This window comes from Mirounga leonina, unplaced genomic scaffold, assembly GCF_011800145.1.
Source record: "Mirounga leonina isolate KUSES-001 unplaced genomic scaffold, KU_Mleo_1.0 Mir_115, whole genome shotgun sequence".
NCBI lineage: Eukaryota > Metazoa > Chordata > Mammalia > Carnivora > Phocidae > Mirounga > Mirounga leonina.
In genome coordinates, this window is record NW_023270268.1 from 10,431,316 (window position 1) to 10,452,373 (window position 21,058).

General features: G+C 42.5%; 1 protein-coding gene across 5 annotated transcripts in view; it reads right to left on the minus strand.

Moving 5' to 3' along the window:
* Positions 1 to 17,792, minus strand: part of SEC22C (SEC22 homolog C, vesicle trafficking protein) — a 30,281-nt gene extending 12,489 nt beyond the window's left edge. Inside the window, exons 1-3 of one of the 5 annotated variants that reach the window (XR_004677045.1) lie at positions 17,216 to 17,325; positions 4,192 to 4,400; positions 391 to 554 (exon numbers count right to left, since the gene is read on the minus strand). Coding sequence is in view for 4 of the 5 variants with exons in the window: in XM_034992843.1 (XP_034848734.1) it covers positions 391 to 554; positions 4,192 to 4,373 (346 nt within the window). In the remaining variant the exon portion in view is untranslated. Of the gene's footprint in view, positions 1 to 390; positions 555 to 4,191; positions 4,401 to 9,548; positions 9,569 to 16,571; positions 17,133 to 17,215; positions 17,326 to 17,565 lie in introns of those variants that run through there. The other 4 variants (XM_034992843.1, XM_034992853.1, XM_034992863.1 and 1 more) reach the window with 4 other exon arrangements.
* Between the last annotated feature and the right edge of the window lie 3,266 nt (positions 17,793 to 21,058).

The window sequence follows — 21,058 nt, forward strand, 5'->3', positions numbered from 1 at the left end:
CAACTCTGCCGGTGAGGGGCAAAGCCGCCACAGGTGACCCGTAAGAGAATGAGCGTAGCTGCCTTCCACTTCATTTACAAAAATAGGCAGCTGGCCCTCGGACCACCGTTTGCTGACCCCTGCTTCAGGGGATTATGGTGGATAACCGAGACGGGTTCCACCATTCCCCAGCCCTGCCTCAGGCCCCAAGGAGATGGGAAGCCGGTGCTAAAGCTTGAAGCTTCCGGGCCACTTCAATCACTGTGAAATCTCAGGGTACCAGGCGGATCTCTAGTGACATGTCATAGCACCGCCAGGGGTTTTCCTTGATGGTCAAAGCCAAATCTAAACTATCAGTTCAACCCATACAATGCCGTAAGAGAGCAATATAGAAGACAGAAGGTTACAAACCAAACTCGAGAAAGGCGTACGGCCTGGAGGCTAGGCCAATACAGGTGGTGTCGTAGGAAGCTGTGAATTCCCACCACACGGTCTCCAGGAAGCTGAAGGCCATGGCCACTGGACACTGGCGGGAGCAGATAGCCATGCAAGCCACATCCCGCAAAGAAGAAAAACTGCAACAAAAGGGCAACATCTGCATTAGCAGGGAGCAGACCCCTGTATTCCCGCCCCATACTCCGACACAATCAGGTCTGCGCCCTGCACTTGCCTGGCCTTGAACAGCCCTGTAGCTGTTTGCTGCGTGTATATTGTCTCTTCAGCTGGGGCTACCTGGCACTGCGCCTTTCTGGTCCTTCCTCTAAACTAGAGAGCAGTAATTTGCCACTGACAGTGTGTGATCACTCTTCTCGATTCCTGCACGAGGGACGCATGTTCCACTAGGGAGAGGTAGCCTCAGACCTCTCTGCATCTACAGAGCAAACTGTTTTTCTTCTTCAATCGACATCAGTAGCTTTCTAATGTTCAATCATCCCGGCATCCTGAAATAAAGTCTTCTTGGCGGAGGGGTTGGGGGGATAGTTTGTACATATTCACATACACACAACTGCTAGATTTAGTTTGCTAATGTTTCATTTAGGACTTTTGTGTCTATGCAAAGTAAGACTGGCTTATAATTTTCCTTTCTTGCACTGTCTCCATCTGGTTGTGGTACTGGGTTATTCTGGGCTCCTAAAACTGATGCAGGGTTTTCTCCTTCTACTACTTTTCAGACTGTCGTGCTATCATTTCAGGTTCTGGGGACCCGAGTTCTCTCTGTGGTGTCTACTGACTCCCACTCATTGTAGGAGAGCTCCTTTGGTGTTCTGTAATTTTTGGTGAGGGGGCGCCGCTGTGGAGCTTCTTTTTTTCTCTGTAAGAATCTCTCAAGGACTGAGTTGTGGCACTCCTTCCAGAGTGGTTTTCCATTTGCTTTGGCCAGCTACTCCAGGAGTGTCATCAGTCTGGAACCAATACTGATCATTGAACCTTGGCTTAGGAATTCCTAGACCGTGGGGAGTATAAACTTAAACTCCAATCCTACATGAGCCACAGAAGCAGGGTTTCAATGTCTTAGATGAGACTTTGTTTTTCCTTTCCATTCAAAGCCAAGTAAAGATGAGCAACTCCTTACTGGTGGGCAGCTATTTCTCACCTATCACCGTGCCACCAGGGCTGTCGCCTGACAAGAATGCCTTCTTCAAGCGTGGCTCTTGTTCCAACACCTCGCCCGACATAAGGCAAAGGCCTCTCCCTTCCTGCGTCCTGAAACTCAAGTCCTAAGTTTATGACTGGTTACCCAGGAGCCTCAGTGTCAGCTCACACACTCAGCACCCTGATATTCGGTTCCCCTTCATTTCTGGCACCTTGGGAATTCTTTCTTTCAAGCTCAGCTACACATTTAAAACAATTTTTCATAGACATTTACCCACATGTCAGGATGTTTCTGGCAACGAGTTTTTAGGTTGTATTGTTCAATCATCTTTTTATAACTGGAAGTCTCTATATAAAAATTTTGTCAATTAAAAAAAAAAAAAGAATAACCTCCTCCTTATATGAGGAACTTTCCAGAAGGGGTTAAGTCTCTCTAGGATGGGTATTTCTATTGGAAAGAGGACCCCTATTTGTGGGCTGACTTGTATCTCCTAAAAAGATATGTTGAAGTCCTAACTCGCAGTGCCTGTGACTATGACCTTATTTGGAAATAAGTCTTTGCAGATACAATCAAGATAAAATAAGGTTATAATGGATTAGAGTAGCTCCATCCAATGACCGGTGTGAAATTCCATTAGAGACAGAGGGAAGAAGGCCACGTAATCAAGAAGGCAGAGACTGGAGTAACTCTTTTACAGGACACGGAAGGACTGCCAGCAACCACTAGAAGGTAGTAGAGAGGCACAGGAAGGGTCTTCCTTAGAGCCTCCAAGACAGCATGGCCCTGCCGCCACCTTGATTTCAGACTTCTAGCCTCCAGAACTGTGAGAGAATAAATTCCTGTTGTTGTAATTTGTTAATGTAACTGTGGGAAAATATTTCAACTCCTTAACTATAAAATAAGCTATAGTACTGCTTACCTGTATAGGGAAAAAAAAAAAAAATCCTGTTTCATCTGTGAAAAATAATGGTGAATATTTAATCCAAAATATGAACGAACAGAACATTTTACGTTCCAGTTTTCAAAAAACTACTGAAGCACCCAGAATGTCATTTGAAGTCACAGACCTCTTTTTTTTTTCTTATGAGAGAAAATTTTTCGTATTTGCAGTTCAGCACCAAGCCCCATAGGATGTTAGATAATCCGAGCGTAATGAGGAAGGGACACGGAGGAAGGTGGTTTCAGGCACCCAGAGAGACAGGAGCCACAAATGTAGGCAGATGCAGCTCGGTTTTCGCTCCTGAGCACCCAGAGCCCACGCCACAGGGTGATAGCTGCACGTGCTCGCCTCCTGCCACCCCCTTCTGTCTGGTCCCTCCTCGCCTGACCGCACCACCAGGCCTGGAGTGAAGCCTGGACTTTTCCTTTGGTTTTCTGATTCTGAGGCTGAAATCCCGTAAAAGGACCCCACCTCATCAGGTCAGCTAAAAATGTACTGTTCAAGGGGAACAGGGGGGACTTGGTAAGTGAGGGCCTAAATAGTGGAAAACAAAGATGTAAAAAGCTAGGACAAGCCATTTTGAGATTTCCAACCCTGCCTAGCCCCTGCTCTCCCCTGCAGAAAGGCTTCTGGCAAAGAGTTTTTAGGTTTTATTGTTCTATCATCTTTTTATAATTGGAAATCTCTACATAAAAATTTATGACTGGTTACCCAGGAGCCTCAGTGTCCGCTCACACACTCAGCACCCTGATATTCGGTTCCCCTTCATTTCTGGCACCTTGGGAATTCTTTCTTTCAAGCTCAGCTACACATTTAAAACAATTTTTCCTAGAATAAGAATAAGTCCTAGCATAAGAAACGATAGAACACATAAGGAGCAGCCCTTGGGGCCCAGCTGCCTGCATTCAGATCCTGGCCCTACCGTGTACTAACAGGACAACCTCAGCTAAGTCCCTTAACCTCACTTTCCTCCTCTGTAAAACAGGTAGGGTACTATTACCTACCTCACAAGCCAATAAAGAGCTTAGGGTAGTGCCTGCCATATAGAAAACACTCAATAACACTAGGCATTATTACTAGGATTACTGGAACCACTTGATTCCTACTTCTGCTGGAGCATTTTCTCCACTGTATTACATTCAGTTAGATTATCGCTCTTGTTCCCTCATGAGACTTTGCAAAGGAACCTGCTTGTGCTCATTATTCACTCCCCTGCTCCTGTTACATAATGAGAAAAGTTTTAAATTTTTTTTAAAAAGGTGAAAAATTTAAAAAGCAAAAACTGAAGGCAAGAACCATAAGTCTTTTATTTTCCTGGCTTTCCCACTCTCATCCTTTTCCCTCCCTGATGTTATAATCTGGACTCTCTCCCTCTCCATCTAAGGCACAATAAACTACCAAACTAAAGGCATGAAAACTGATTGAACCCAGGTCTCCCGATGCTCCCAAGCACTCCACTAACAGAAGGGCAGGAGTTGGAGCGGCATGCTCCATGCAAGGGTGGGACAATCATGCTCCGTTGATTCTATGGCTGTAAATACACACCACCTCCAGACCACTGTCTGACAGCCGACCCACTCATAACACGCAATGTGATCAGCCTAACATTACCCCGATATATGGTTAAAAGTAAACCGAAGTTTGCAGATGTTCTGGAAAAGTGAACATGCTTGCTTACTGTATATTGAAGTCACGTCCTTCCGCAGAACCTCGACCTGGGTACTGGGCCAGTCGCAAGGCTAAAGTCTTGAGCCGTCTCCGGCATTCCAGAAAATCCTGGGTGTGGTAAAAGTCAGTGGAGGCCGAGAGGGGCAGTCCATCCCTCACCCTCACCACACAGGCAAAAAGGATCATAGACATGGTCTGCAGGGGAAGTCATGAGGACACCTGAGGAAAGCAAGGTCATCTTGTTACTGAGGGCAGATGATGGTGACAGAGACGTCCCTGTACCTGAAACGTCATTCTGATGGTTTCACCTTCACCCCCACTGGAACTGCAAATGTTGCATGTATTATAACTTTCCTGGCCTCTACTGCTATGTTGCTCCCTATCTTCCTCCTTTGTTTTCCTTCCTGTCTCTTCCTTACCTGTAATCCTCCTTTTCCTTCTCTCTAACGAATCTCTCCCCTTCCAGAACAAAACCAATCAGGATGAGGGAGAAAGGAATAGAGAAGCAAGGAAGCTGTGCCAGAAAGGCTCAGGAGCAACAGCAAAGACAAGGGGTCGCCAGGACACAGGTAGCAAGATGGCCCCAAAGGGACAGGAAGCACCTGACCCTGAAGCCAGGGGGTCGGCGGGGGGGGGGGTCCAGTGCCCTGTGCATTTCAGGTCACCTGGGAAGGCAGGTGTTGAGCAGTTTCGTTGTCTTATCCTCACCTGCGGTGGAGGGATTCTGAGCATCCAACCTGAGTTGGTGGCAGGGAGAACAGAAGGCAAAAATGTAACTGAGAGAGTAGAGTATGTCCTCCTGAATTTCTGCAAATGTTTGATACCATGCCAGTCTTCAAAATGATGACTGAGTCCCTACAGATGGCTAAAGGAAGTCATTTAGCAAATTATATGACAGTGAGATCCTAAATATTTGGCCATGATATGTGGGCACTAGTAAGAAACAAAAGGAAACAGATTCTGAGCCCTCATGGTGCCCTTGGCAAATCAGAACAAGGTGCTTCTCAGGGTGGAAACAGCCTGGACCAGTTCCGCTGGCAGAGCCTGGCTGGGTTTAGCCCCATCTATTAACTCTGCAGGTGCGGGCCCAGGGCATAACCTACACATGTAGGCCGTAGTAGACCTGACACCACATGAGGTGGCTACTGCAGCTTTAATGGGTCTTTCCATGCACCCACACATCCTGTTTCACAGACTGGGTTTGTGAGGTCCTCTACTTGATAGGCTGTTAATAGGTACATACACTGGTGGACTTTTCTTTCAAAAGAATTCCAAAGATGTAACCTCATTTGACCTCTCATTTCCTATGAGCAGGAGGAAAGGGGAACCCCTATGATGTACACTTTTCTCTTCACCTCTGTGCCTTGATGCATTCTTTGGCCCATGTCTGCTACTCCTCTGGTCTCCCCATATCCAAATTCACATCAAGGACTGTCTCCCATCCACCCTTTCCATGAAACCTTCCCAGACTTGTCCAGCCGGAAGTACTTCTACCTCCTCTAAATTCTCAGAGAGCCTATCTCTCTGTTCACTATTTTACTAATTTATCGTTTCTATTACCTAAGTGTAAGTTCTAAGAATAAAGACCATATCTAGAATGGATAAATGAATAATTATTCCCATTTTACCCATGAAGAGACTGCAGTGGTATAAGAACAAGAGAAGGCAAAAAGAAAACTTAGTCTGCTAGCCAACAGATCCTACAAAGTCCACTTGTCCCATCTCCCCACACTTTCCATCGAGGAGTAAAAATGTGAAAAGCCCCAGGAAAAATACCTCCACACACAAAATTGCTAAGTTCCCAGCACTGCTGGCAGGGCCTGGCCAACTGCCAGAAGGCCTTGTGGGCTGTACCCCAGCTGCTTGGCCCTTGCTGAGACCTCCAGCCCCCAAGAGGTGTATGGGTGTATGGAGGCTTAATCTTATTACCTTCTTACACTTTCGTGAATGTTTGAAATATTCAATTTAGAAATAATTTTTTAAAGATTTACGGGCACAAAGCCCTGATAAAGACAGGGGAAGACCACAAGATCAATGTGAGACTGGGGCTTAGGGGCGAAACAAGAACCACAACTTGCTTGCTATCTTGAGAACAGTGTTATTTAGGTGAATGCAAGGTATAGCCGTTCTGCAACGCTTGTAGATAAGTGTTTAAGAATACCTGTAATTAAGATGTTTCTGAGAACACTACTTGCTAAGAAAGAACAACAACTTCAATAAGAATGCTAGGCCAAGATTTAGACACTGAGTACTGCCCCCCCGCCCCCCCCCCCAAAAAAAAGGAGAGAGAGAGAGAATGAATCAATGAGATACCAAGAGAGTCAGACAGGACAGAAACACCCCAAGGCAAAATAAGAAAGGTACTTTCTAGCGGGCTGAGTAAATTCTATGCTCTTCCAACTGTCAACTCCCAAATATCCTCTCTAGTGCTACTTTTATAGAACATCTACTACGTGTCAGGTATTGATTTAAACCAGTAAAAAGGAAAACAGTGACCTTTCCAAGTGATAGTAATCTAAGGACCAGTTCTACCACTCTCTAAAGGACCCAAACATCCCCTGCAGGCTCTTTACTTCACCCATTGATCCTTTTGGTGATAAAACCTGCTTCTCCTCAGACAACAGCATTCAAGTTAAATAAAAGCATTTGTCAGCTCTATCAAGTTCCTAGTATTGCAAACTAGTGGAACCCACATCCACTTAAGATACTTTAAAATTTGTATGATGCTGGGGCGCCTGGGTGGCTCAGTCGGTTAAGCGTCTGCCTTCGGCTCAGGTCATGATCCCGGGGTCCTGGGATCGAGCCCTACATCGGGCTCCCTGCTCCGCGGGAAGCCTGCTTCTCCCTCTCCCACTCCCCCTGCTTGTGTTCCCTCTCTCGCTGTGTCTCTCTCTTTCAAATAAATAAATAAAATCTTTTAAAAAATAAATAAATAAAATAAAATTTGTATGATGCTTAAATGAAGGGGACACTGTGCTATTAAGTGTTACCTGTGTTTGTGTACATGTATGAGTGTGTGAGTATACAGGACGGCAGCTTCCTGAGGAGTGGAGGGACTTTACACACTGCTGTGGAAGTGTCTAAGAACAGAGGCAACAGCATTTTTTTCCTCTGTGAAATGTACTTTGTATTCCACAAGATGAAAAAATGTTAATACAAATAGGGAGAGTCTCATCTCTGTGTCTTCACAGGGCCTGGTAAGAGCTTTGCATACTGCAGGGATCTGGTGTTTGCAAACTCAGATTATAAATGAGATGGTCTATACTTGAATAAGAGATCTGACTACTGCTCGAAAAAGGATGAACTGGGGACTTCTGCTTCTGAAAAGGTGGAGCTTAAGTACTTTTTCCTATTCCCACTAATAGTACTAAAAACCATGGACATTATATATAAAAGAGACATAAATAAACATCTGAAAGGTGGAGAAAAAGGCAGACTGGCTAGGGACTTTGGGAACTGAGGAATGTCAGAACTGTGAGCTTGCTCAGTTTTCTTTTTGCCTCATATATCCTGGTTTTGGTGCTAGAGAAGCTGGCAACCCAAAAATGCCAATGAATGTAGACAAAAAAAGAAGAAGAAAAAAAGCCCCAACAATGAAAAAAAGGCCTTCTTTCTCCAGCCAAAGAAGCAGGAACGGTGCGTGCAGCCTAGCAAAACAGAAAAGTTTTAGACAAAAGCATTCCACCCCAGTCAAATACCACAGGAAAACCTGTAGCCATCATACACCCACAACAAAGGCTGAATTAAGAGCCCAGACTTCTACTCCTGCCTGGCAGTAATGAGGTGTCCCCCCCAACCCTCCATGCTGCTGGGGTGTCAGAGAAGACCAGGCAGGGAGCTACAGGCAGCAAAGAGCCAGGCTCTCCCACTGTATCATTAAGGAGACAGAATTCCTATCTCTGCCCAGGACTAATGAGCAGCCCCTTGCCCTCAAGGAGCCAAAAAGAGGCCCAGTGGGGACACCTGAACTTTTACTCGCACTTGGCAGTAATGAGATAGCACTCCCACCCCCCTGCTAACAAAAAGACCAACTAAAACAGATCTAAATAAGATCCAGAGTCTCGTAACATAATGCCTAAAATGTCCAGGTTTCAATCAAAATTCACTGGCCATACTAAGAACCAGGAAAATCTCAGCTTGAATAAGAAGAGACCATCAACTGATGCTAAGACCAAGATGATAGACTTTAAAGTAACTATCATAAAAATGCTTCAATGAGCAATTATAAACACACCTGAAACAAATGAAAAATTAAAAGTCGCAGCAAAGAAATAGAAGATATAAAGAACCAAATGGAAATTTTAGAATTTAAAAAATACAATAACTGAAGTAAAAAATTCAACAGATGAGCTCAACAGCAAAATGGAGGGGACAGAAGAATGATTCAAATCAGTAAACATGAAGACAGAACATAAAAATTACTTAATTTGAACCATCTGAGAGAAATTAGATTGAAAATATACAGAGCCTCAGGGACTGTGGGACTATAACAAATTATCTAACACACATGTGCCTGGAGCAGAGGAGAAAGAGGGCAGGACTGAAAAAGTATTTGAAGAAATGTCTGCAAACTTCCCAAATTTGACAGAAGACATAAGCCAACAGATTCAAAAAGCAGGATAAACCCCAGAAAGGATAAACCCAAAGAAATCCATGCCAACAAATATAACACTCAAATTTAATAAAACTAAAGACAGAAAAAATCTTGAAAGCAGCAAGAAATAACACAGAGTGGGGAAAAGCAATTCAAATGACAGCAAATTTCTCATAGAAACCATGGAGGCCCAAAGAAAACATACTTCTCAAGTGCTAAAAGAACTGCCAAGGCAGAATTCTGTATTTTCAGCAAAAATATCCTTCAAGAATGAAAGGAAAATTAAAACATATTTAGATGAGGAACACTAAAAGAATTTGTTGCCAGCACACCTGCTCTAAGAAAATGGCTAAAGGAAGTTCTCCAAACAGAAAGGAAATAATAAAAGAAGGAATCTTGGGAAAAAAGAAAACACCACAGAAAGAATAAAAACATGGGAAAATACAAGAGACTATCCTCATAAGTTTTGTATATTATGTTTGATGACTGAAGCAATAACTATAACATTTCTGATGCTCTCAATGTATTTAGAGGAAATATTTAAGACATAAATGGGGAGGGTACAGAGATACAAAGGGAGGTAAAGTTTCTATGCTTCATTTGAAATGGTAAAATGCTGACTCCAGGAGACTATGATACGTCATAAACATGCACAAACGTAGATGTACATACATGCATATATAAGTATGCATATGTACACAGCTGTATACTAGAGCAACCACTGAAAAAGCTATACAAAGAGATACACTCAAAAACACTATACATAGGGGCACCTGGGTGGCTCAGTCGTTAAGCGTCTGCCTTCGGCTCAGGTCATGATCCCAGGGTCCTGCGATCGAGCCCCACATCGGGCTCCCTGCTCGGCGGGAAGCCTGCTTCTCCCTCTCCCACTCCCCCCGCTTGTGTTCCTTCTCTCGCTGTGTCTCTCTCTGTCAAATAAATAAATAAAATCTTAAAAAAAAAAAAAAAACACTATACATAAATAAAAATGGAATTCTAAAAGAAATTTGAATTATTCACAGGGATGCAGGAAAAAAGAACACAGAATCAAAAAATAATAAACAGAAAACAAAAAATAAAAGAGCATACTTAAGTTCTAATATAGCAATAATTACATCAAAGGTAAATGGTCTAAATATACAATTAAAGACAGAAATGGACAGAGTGGATGAAAGACATGACCCAATTACTTACTTTCTGTAAGAAATTCACTCCAAATATAAAAATATAGGTAGACTGAAAGTAAATGAATAGAAAAAAATATACCATGCAAACATTAATCAAAAGAAAGAGCGGGGCACCTGGGTGGCTCAGTTCAGTTAAGCATCTGACTCTTGATTTCAGCTCAGGCCATGATCTCAGGGTTTTGGGATAGAGGCCTGCATTGGGCTCTGTGCTCCGCAGGGAGTCTGCTTGAGGATTCTCTCTCCCTCTCCCTCTCCCTCTCCCTCTGCCCCTGCCCATGTTCTCTCTCTCTCTCTCAAATAATAAAAAAAGAATGAGTTATATTAATATCAGATAAAGCAGACTTCAAAGCAAAGAAAGTTCCAAAGATGGAGGACATTACATAACAATAAAAGAATAAATCTACCAAGAAGACAAAACTAAACGTATATGCATCAAACAGAGATGTAAAATAGGTGAAGCAAAACTGATAAAGTGAAAGGAGAAATAGACAAATCCACAATTACAGTTGAAAACTTCAACATTACTCTCTCAAAAATCTATAGAAAACCAGCAAAGATACAGAAGATCTCAACAACACTATCAACCAAAGTATGTAATCAACACTTACAGAACTCACCATCCAACAATAGAGTTCCCTTCAAGGACCCACAGAACATACAGCAAGATAGATGTGGGCCATAAAACAAACCTCAATAAATTTTTATTTTTAAAATTTTTTAATATATTTTTTTATTATGTTATGTTAGTCACCATACAGTACATCATTAGTTTTTGATGTAGTGTTCCATGATTCATTGTTTGCGTATAACACCCAGTGCTCCATGCAATACGTGCCCTCCTTAATACCCATCAAAATGCATACAGAGTGTGATCTGGGACCACAGTGTAATCAGTCTAAAAAGTAATAATAGAGAGGTATTAAACACCTCCAAACATTTAAAAATTAAACAACACGTTTTTAAATAACCCATGAGTCAAAAAGGAAATCTCAAAGGAAATTTAAAAATACACTGAAATAAAAAGGAAAACATATCAAAATTTGTGGGACACGGCTAAAGTAGTGCTAAGAGGGAAATTTATAGCACCAAATGCTAATATTAGAAAAAATAATAAGGGAATACTATAAACAACTCTACATCCATAAATCTGACAATGTAGATGAGATAGTCAATTCCTCAAAAAGCACTAACTACCACAATTCACCCAATATGAAATAGATAATTTAAACAATCTTACAACAAATTTCCTATTCAGAAATTTTCATTTGTAATTTTAAAACTCCTGAAATCTCCAAGCCCAGATGATTTCACTGGAGGATTCTACTGAACATGCAAAAAATTAAAAAAGAATTAACACCGGGCACCTGGGTGGCTCAGTTGGTTAGGTGACTGCCTTCGGCTCAGGTCATGATCCTGGAGTCCCTGGATCAAGTCCTGCATCGGGCTCCCTGCTCAGCAGGGAGTCTGCTTCTCCCTTTGACCCTCCCGACCCTCCCCCCACCTCATGTGCTCTCTCTCTCTCAGTCTCTCTCTCTCAAATAAATAAATAAAATCTTTAAAAAAAAAAAAAAGAATTAACACAATTCTGCACAATCTCTTCCAAAAAATAAAAGAAGAGGAAGCAATTCCAAATTCTTTTTATGAAGCTAATATTACCCTGATGTTAAACCCAGAAAACTATAGACCAATAATCCTCATGAACTTGTATGTGAAAATCCTTAACAAAATATTAGCAACCAGAATTCAGCAATATAATAAAGAGAATTAGACACCATAACCAAGTGAGATTTATTCCAAGGACGCAAAGCTGGCTTAATATAGTAAAATCAATCACTATAATCCATTATATTAACAGGCTAAAAAGAAATCACACAATGATGTCAATTAATACAGAAAGAGCATCTGACAAGATTCAACACCCCTTCATGATAAAACCTTCAGCAAAATAGGAATAGAGGTGAACTTCCTCAACTAGGTGAAGAACATCTACAAAAAGCCTACAGCTAACATCATACTTAATAAAGACTGAATGCTTTCCCTCTAAAATCAGGAACGATGATGTCCATGCTCACAGCTACTATTAAACACATTACTGGAAATTTTACCCAGTGCAGTAAGGCAAGAAACAGAAATAAACGGCACACAGATACAAAAGGAAGAAACAAAACTACTCCTATTTGCAGATGACATAACAATCTACATGAAAAATCCCGAGGAGCCTACCAAAACACCTCCTAGAACTAATGAGTTCAAAAAGGTCGCAAGACATAAAATCAACATACAAAAATCAACTGTATTTCTATAAACTAGCAAGAACACATAGAAACCAAAATTAAAAATAAAATACGATTTACAATCACACCAAAAAAAATCTCAATGAAGCTATAATTTTTAAAATAAAATACTTAGGTACAAATCTACAGGACTTCTATGCTGAAAACTACAAAACACTGCTGAAAGAAATCAAAGAAGTCTTAAATAAATGAGGAAATATACCATGATCATGGAATGGATGACTCAACATAATAAAGATGTTAATTCTGCCCCAAATTGATACACAGGTTTAATGCACTTCCTATAAAAATATCAGAATGACAGTTTGTAAAGATAGATAAAACTATTCTAAAATTTATGTGGGAAGGGGCGCCTGGGTGGCTCAGTCGTTGAGCGTCTGCCTTTGGCTCAGGTCATGATCCCAGGGCCCTGGGATCGAGCCCCGCATCAGGCTCCCTGCTCAGTGGGGAGCCTGCTTCTCCCTCTCCCTCTGCCTCTCCCCCTGCTCATGCTCTCTCTCTCTCTCCCTTTCTGTATCTGTGTCTCAAATGAATAAAATCTTTAAAAAAAAAAAAAATTTGTGTGGGAAGGCAAAGAAACTTAAATAGCTAAAACAACTTTGAAAAAGAATAAAGTAGAACCATGCTATCCTATTTCAAGACTTATTCTATAGCTACACTAGTCAAGATTGTGTGCTATTGGCAGAGGAACAGACACAAAGATCAAGAGAACAGAATAGGGAACATAGAAATAGACCTACAGAAGTACAGCCAAATGGTTTTTGACAATGGTGCAAAAGCAATTCAATGGAGGGAGGATAGTTTTTTCAATAGTTGGTGCTGAAGCAATGGATATCTACAGGGGAAAAAAAAATTCCTGACCTAAACCTCACACCTTACATAAAAATCAACTCAAAATGTGTCATAAATGTAAATCTAAAAAGTAAGACTATAAAAATGGAAGAAAATATATGAGGAAATCTTCAGGACTTGACGAAGAGTTCTTAGACATGATACCAAAAGCATAATCCACAAAAGAAAAATCAGTAAATTGGAGTTCGTCAAAATTAAAAATATTCAATCTGCAAAACCTCATGTGAAAAGGATGAAAGGACAATTCAGAGACTGGGAGAAAATATTTTATAAACAACATATCATTGGTTTATAAATGGGCAAAGTACATGAACAGACATTTCACCAAAAAGAATACATGGATGGCAAATAAGCACATGAAAAGATGTGCAGCATCACTAGCAATTAAGGGAAAAGTAACTTAAGATCACAATGAGACAATACTACATACCTATGAGAACAGCTAAAAGTTTTTAAAGTGAAAATATCAAATGCTGGAAAGGTGTGCATAGAAACCGGCTCTCTCATACTTTACTGGTAAGACTATAAAATGGTAGAGTCACTCGGGAAAGTAGTTTGGCAGTGTCTTTATAAAACTAAACATGCAATTAACGTATGATCTATCAATCACACTCCTGGGCATTTATCTCAGAAATGAAAATTTATGTCCACACAAAAACTGTGTACAATTGTTCTTAACAGCTTTATTTATAACAGCCAAGAACTGGAAACAACCAAATATCCTACAAATAGTGAATGGTTAAAAAAAAATAACAGTACATTCATATCATGGAATACTACTCAGTAGTAAAAAGAAAGGAACTGTTGAAACTCAAAACAACTGGGATGGATCTCAAAAGCACTGTGTTGAAGGAAAAAAACCCAATCTCAAAAGGTCACGTACCATAGGAATCCTTTTATGTAACATTCTCAAAATGACAAAATTAGAGATGGAGAAATGATTAGTGGTTGCCAAGAGTTAGGGATGGTGGGGAGGAGGGGAATGGGTGTGACTAGAAAGGAGAACAAGAGGAAGATCTTTGTGGTGATGCAACAATTTTGTATCTTGACTGTGATGGTGGTTATAGGAACCTACACTGTAGTAAAATGGCATGGAACTATATACACTTTATATCGATGTTAAATTTCCTAGATTTGACATTGTACTATACTTATTATGTAAGATGTAACCAATGGGGGAAACTAGGTAAAGGGTATATGGGGCCTCTCTATACTATCTTGGCAACTTCTTATAATTACTTTTAAATAAAATTTGAAAAAAAAGGATTAACTTAAAGTGTTTATACCACTTACTTAAATGATGCTCCTACCTGCTTTTTATGTTTGTGTCACTTTTAAATATCTCTATAAGTAGATCAATAATCTCTTCTGCTAATTAACTGTAGTTTCTTTTTTTTTTTTTTAAGATTTTATTCATTTATTTGACACAGAGAGACATAGTGAGAGAGGGAACACAAGCAGCGGGAGCGGGAGAGGGAGAAGCAGGCTTCCCGTCGAGCAGGGAGCCCGATGCGGGGCTTGATCCCAGGACCCTGGGATCATGACCTGAGCCGAAGGCAGACACCCAACGACTGAGCCACCCAGGCGCCCCTAATTAACTGTAGTTTCAATGATTTGTGCTTGAATGTTGAAAAACATATTTTATAGTGAGCAGCTCCATAACTACATGACATTTCCAAACTGGAAGGTGCTCTAATCTCAGAACTAATTAAAATAAAAGCTGTTTGCAGATAACTAGTATTCAGTTTAAAAAACAAGAAGTAGTGGTATAAATCTGGAAAATCATGCCACAATTAGAGAAAAAAATATTATCAATTATACAAGGACAAAAGCACCCTCAGAGTACCCACACAGAGACCCTAGTCTGTCTTCCAGGTCTCCCCAGCTCCTTCTACAGGCCAGTAGGCCTCATAACCTGACACCATGCCTGGCACACATGAAGAAGGCCTCAGTAAAAACTCTTAAGCAAATGAATGAATGACCTAAGAGCTGCCTTATTTTTGCCCACTGAGACAAGAAATGCGGTTTTGCAGATCTTGCCATATTCTGATCTATATTTTGAGCACCGTTCCACAATACATATCTAGGTACATATAATATATATATAGGTAATATATAAATTTTTATATAAATATTTATATAAATAGAATTTTTTTAAAGTAGAAACTGAATTAGTAATCAAATATATAGCACCCAAGTTACTATTAGGCTTTATAAAAATTATATCTTAATCTACCTCCCCCATTTCCTAAATCCTCTTCTCAGCATCTATTTATAAACTGCTCATGTCATAGATTATCCCTATTCTACCAGCAAAGACTTTGTGCCTACCTGGAGGCCACCCTTGTTCCCACTGGTTTTTTTCCTCCCCCCTTACACTTAGCCCTCTCCCAAATCCCTACCACATATACTCCTCCCCCTCCTCCCTCCAAAAGAGAGAGAGAGAAAGAAAACATGAGAGAAAAACAGCATTAAATGACCAGGCCATGACCAGGCCTTGCAAAAGAGTAACATAAACAAGCAAAACAAGTTTCATTTGGCACTCAAATATTCAAGAAAGTCTTCACCATAAGGCATATTATCCACTCCTCGAATATACAATACAGAAAACAATATTGAGTTATGTCACCCTTACTGAATTAATCTTCAGCCACAAGACTTTAGAACTGGTTACCCAATTTGTAGATCACTCAGGCTCCTTTGTTCCATGTTGATTGGGGATAGTGTTTGCGGGGGGGGGGGGGTAAGAGGTCAACTCTTTGATAGGAGTTAAGAGGAGTACGGGACTGAACTTGATAGCAGCTAATATTACATGTGAGGCACTGTGATAGGAACTTTTAAACTGATAGTTATTTAATGCTCATAACTATCTACAAGGTAGACATAATCTACACCGGACAGGTGGGAAAACTGTAGCTCCAAAGACATAAGTGATAGATCAGGATTCAAACCCAAACTTCCCTTACTCAAAATATTCAAAAGCCTATGTAACCTTTTCACTTTATTCTGCCTCTCTAAATCCAATCTTTGGGATTACAGCTATTCTCTTTCTCCTAGAGCATTACTACTCAACTAGTCAGAGACCTGTTAATAGAAGGAACAGAGGCCTAGGGTTACACTTGTTACAATTGCTCCTTACTCATTGTGTTACTTGGATTAAGTCAGTTTTCCTCTGGGACCATCAATCATCTTTTGGATGCAGCTGGTTTCTGAGGCTCCTTCTAAGAATAAAACTTTCTGACTCCAAGATGTCTTGTGTGTTGTAAGCATTAACGCTTAGAGCTATAACAATCATTGTCTAAAATGTATTGTCTAAAATGTATTTTCAAGAGCAAACGCTATGATATCAATTTAATTATATTTACCAATATTAATACATTTCCAATTATTTACATTTTAATTTTACTAAAATTACCCTTATCAGGATGAACTCCTTTGTAAAATTTAATTAAGATGATCTTACCCATCAGTCTGAGCTTTTTGTTGTTGTTGTTGTTCTGACCATGTAACAAATTTTACCGATTACTTTTCGCCACTGAGAATATTCTTTTGTGGCTCTGATTTCTAAAAACCTGATTTTCCCCGGAGTGCTTTTATCCTTCTGGCTCTGGAGGTCTAGATGTAAGCCTATCATGGACACAAATGTCCACCACCTCCTACACCAGATGTTCGGAAAAGCTGGTCCAATGCACCCAGTACTGGGTAAACCAAGTCGTATAATTTCGGCATGCTAAGGAAAGTTTGCTACTAAAATTAAACAGTACTCCGACAGGGGCTTCGTGGATAATCAAGGAAACGATCGCCCCCGCTCTCATTTGGACACACCCCTTCTCCTCCCACTGGGAACAGCGCTCGACGCGCATCTGTCAGCTTAGGGTTCCTGCAGGCGCGCGCCTCGGTTATCCTCGAGCCTGGAGAGCAGCCGGGGGAAGAAAGGGGGACAGATGACTCCAGGAAGCCCCACGAAACCGGGTGGGGCTAAGCCCGGCCTGAGGGCGGGGCGGGCCCGGGGCCGCCTCCATCTCCTGGCCCGCCCTGCGCCACACCCGACCCCGCCTGCTTTCGGCTAACGGGCCGCGGCGCCCGCCTCCGCCCGCGAGCCCTCACCTCGCCCCGACGGCGGCCTCCGGGAGTCGGCACCCGCCCGTCGCGCCGCCTCGCCACAGTACCACCCGCCGCCTCCTCTGCAACCTCGGCCCACCGGGCGGACCCGGCCCAGGTCACTGGCGGCCCAGGCGCAGGTAGGCGATGATACGCATGCGCAAGCGTTGAATTCCCCATTCGCTGCTGCTAAGCAACACCCGCACCCGAACCGACCAATCCTGGAGCGCTTTCCCCACCCGGTCCCGGAGGAGTCCTGAATGAGCGGGTTCTTAAAGCGCTGCGACCCAAATGCAAAGGGGGTGTGGCAGGGGCGCGCGCGCCTCCCAACTTTCTTCCCATCTCCTGGCTCTCACCCGCGTGGGTTTGATGTCCAAGCCTTTAATTCCCACGTCCGGAAGTGCCAGGAGACTTCTCGGTCTTAGCTCGATTGCTGCTGGGGTAGAGTACACAACTGACCTGCGGAGGCAGGGAGGTTCCTCGTAACTGCGCGACACGCCCCAGCTGTGGGTTCTGCTGTCTGCGCCGCTGGGCGGGAAGCTCGAGATAGGCAAACCAAAGAGCACAGCCTCCTGCCACCCTGGATGTGGTGCTAAAGTCCGACTCCGGAGGGACACACCCCAGTCTGGGGATGGAGGCACTCACAGTTATCACAGATGGATGGCCCAATGCAGGGAAGCAGAATTCGTCTATTTTTCGTCCAACAAATTGTGAGCACCTGCTGTGTGCCAGACACTATGCCAGGCACTGGGGACACAACGAGGAGCCCCTGACACTAAAAACTATGTTAAGAGAGGGCAGAGTGAGAGCACCCATCATCAAACAATTAAACAGTTACACGTGTTCAAATACAAACTGAGATATGTGCTCTTCCGAGAGGAACAAGGTTTTTCAGAAAAGTTACAGGAGCTTATGGTCTGAACTTGGGAGTCCGAGGAGGCTTTCTTGAGAATGTGACACCAGCTGACTAGTAACTAACTAGGCAAAGGGGTAAAGAAGAGTGTTTCAAACAGAGGGTAGAGTATGTATAAAGAACAGGAAGGCAGTAGGTCTCCTTGGAGGGATGAAAAGAAACAGGGTAGTACATGAGAAGCTAGTGTTTAACAGGCACAGAATTTCAGTTGGGGAAGATGAGAAAGTTCTGAAAAATGAATGGTAGGGATGGATGCACAACAATGTAAAATTTTAAATGTCGCAGAAGTCTACATTTAAAAATGGTTAAAATGGGAGCGCCTGGGTGGCTCAGTCAGTTAAGCATCTGCTTTCAGCTCAGGTCATGATCCCAGGGTCCTGGAAAGGATACCAGGGTCGGACTCCCTGCCCAGCAGGGAGTCTGCTTCTCCCTCTTCCCCTCCCTCCCATTCGTGCTCTCCCTCCCTCACTCTCTCTCAAATAAATAAAATCTTTAAAAAAATAAAAATAAAATCTTTAATAAATAAATAAAATTAAAATGGTTAAAATGGTTAAAATGGTAAATGTTATGTTATATATATGTTACCACCAAAAAAAAAAAAAAAGGCATGAAAGAAAAAAACTCAAGAGTTTAGAGAGTAAGGAATAGGGTGAGAGCCACTGGAGAGAAGAGCTAAGACCTGTAGCTAAGACATGTAGGATCCTGTAGGCCACGGTAGAAAGTTTAGGACAATGGCAAACTGATCAAACTTGCATTTTGTAAAATCACTTTGGCTGCTGTAGTTAAGATCAAAATGAAGAAGGCTCATGGAAGCTCTGACAGGACCAGCTGGGAAGCCAGTGAGGCCATCTGGGCATAAGAGGATAATGCTAGAGCTTGGGCTTGGACTGGAGCCATGGTGAGGAGGAAGAGAACTGGGCAGTCTTCAGAGACTCACAGGAGCAAAATCAACAAGACTTGGTGATGATTTGGATGTGAAGGGGCGACAAAGGAGCTTCGAGTGTAATGCCACTCTTCAGCCTTGAGTGAATGGGTAGCTAGTGGAGGGATTCATAGATATAAAGAACACTGGAAGAGGATCTGATTTTGGAAAGAAGAATGATCACTAGTTCCATCTTAGACAAACTGAATTAGAGGCACCTTTGAGATTTCTGGTTGGGATGTCAATGTATACAAATAATGTATACATGAATATACATTGCATGTGCTGGTCTGGGCTGGACATAGACTTTTGAAAGTCATTACCACATGGGTGGAAATTGAAGCAAGCTTTACATAGCCAGAGAAAAATTGCAAAATGAAAACAGAAGAGACTTATGACAGAGTCCAAGACGACCTCCGGGGATCCCCGCCTCCTGGTATTCACACCCTTGTGTAGTCCCCTCCCACACTAAGTCAGGGTTGGCCTGTGTGATGAATGATCATGAAGCTAGGTCATAAAAGGCACAAAGGATAAAATCAATGGGATTTGATTGATAAAGGAGATTGAAACCCCTTCACTGTATGGGCCAGGAAAGAGGCTAGGATTCCCTTCTCAAAGTGCATTCACAAGTGAATGAAGACAGGTTCTTCTCACAAGTCATGAAAGCAAGGCTCTGGCTTGGATGGGGAAGGAAAAATTGGCGCCAGACCCACAAAAACCCAGAGCTTTTGAATGTGGAACCTCAGGATCTCAGAACCTGCAATGTGAGTGCTTTATAATAGGGCTTGGTGCCTTCTGACTGGTGCAGCTAGAGTGGCTCAGGCACCACAGTGGATTGGGCTAGAGATGGTGAGATGTGATGTCTGAAGTACTAGCCCTCCTCTCTAATCACTGGCCATTCTGACTCCAGAGGGTTTCTCTTCCAGGCTTCTTCATCCCTCTACTTCCAAGGTCACACCCTGGACTACTGTATCACCGCAGAAGAGCTCCAAGTCCGAAGTTGTAAATGCAGACACCTGATTTCTGACTGCTCCTGGGCTGTTCTCAGAAGTCTGCCCATTGTTCTCTGGCCTGCAGAAACCTCCAGTCCACTTGGCCTTTTACTTTGTTCTATGTATCACCTCTCTCCAATCTTTATTTCCTTCCCCATCAGCTGGAAGTCCAAGGTCTATCACTTCCATCACCTTCTTCCCAATATGCTTACCTCCATTGTGTGGTTATTCTTCTGTCACACCTGCCTGGCAGCGCTCCAACTCTGGGAAAAAAAAAAAAAATCCAATCTTCTGGCTTCTCTAAATCTGTTCCTGAGCTATAAGTCTTGCTGGAAAAAAATCTCAAAACGACACAGGTCAGTGCTATGTATGTACATTGCCCGCCTCCACCAGGTCCTCAACACTGTCCAGCAGTCCTATGTTTGCCTCTCTCCAATTCTCCCTAACACCAACCTAAAAATCTCCCTCATGCTCCCCAGATCTTCCACTCTTCAACATCCCCCTCACTCTCCCATGTGCCTCCTTCACTGAGGAAAGAGCAACCATTAAAGTGATAGCCTTCAGCTCCCACCAACTTCTGTCCCTCCAACTACCACCTTCGTTCCCTTTCCCCGTTTACAGCCAAACTTCTTGGGGAAAGTGGCCTGCTCTAAAGGTTCCGTTTGCTTCACCTTTCCTGTATTTCACTGTCCCTGGCAATTCTCACTGCTGCCTCGACACATCACTGAAATTTCCTTCATTAAGGACATCAAAGATCTATTCTCTACCTAGATTGACCTTTCAACAGCCTTTGTATCCGCTGTACTATCTTGCTTTTTCTTATTTCTTATATGACTGCCCCCCTCTCCTGGATTTCCTCTTATATCTCTAGTCTCCCCACCCCCCATTCTCCTTTGTACTTTCTTTTCCTTGGCCATGAGAGAAACCAACTCACTCTCCTTGGGCAGCCTTATCCACTGCGAGGTTCCAGTCAGTTTCCACAAGAGGTGCTTCTCAAAGCTTAGATTACCAACCCAGCCCTT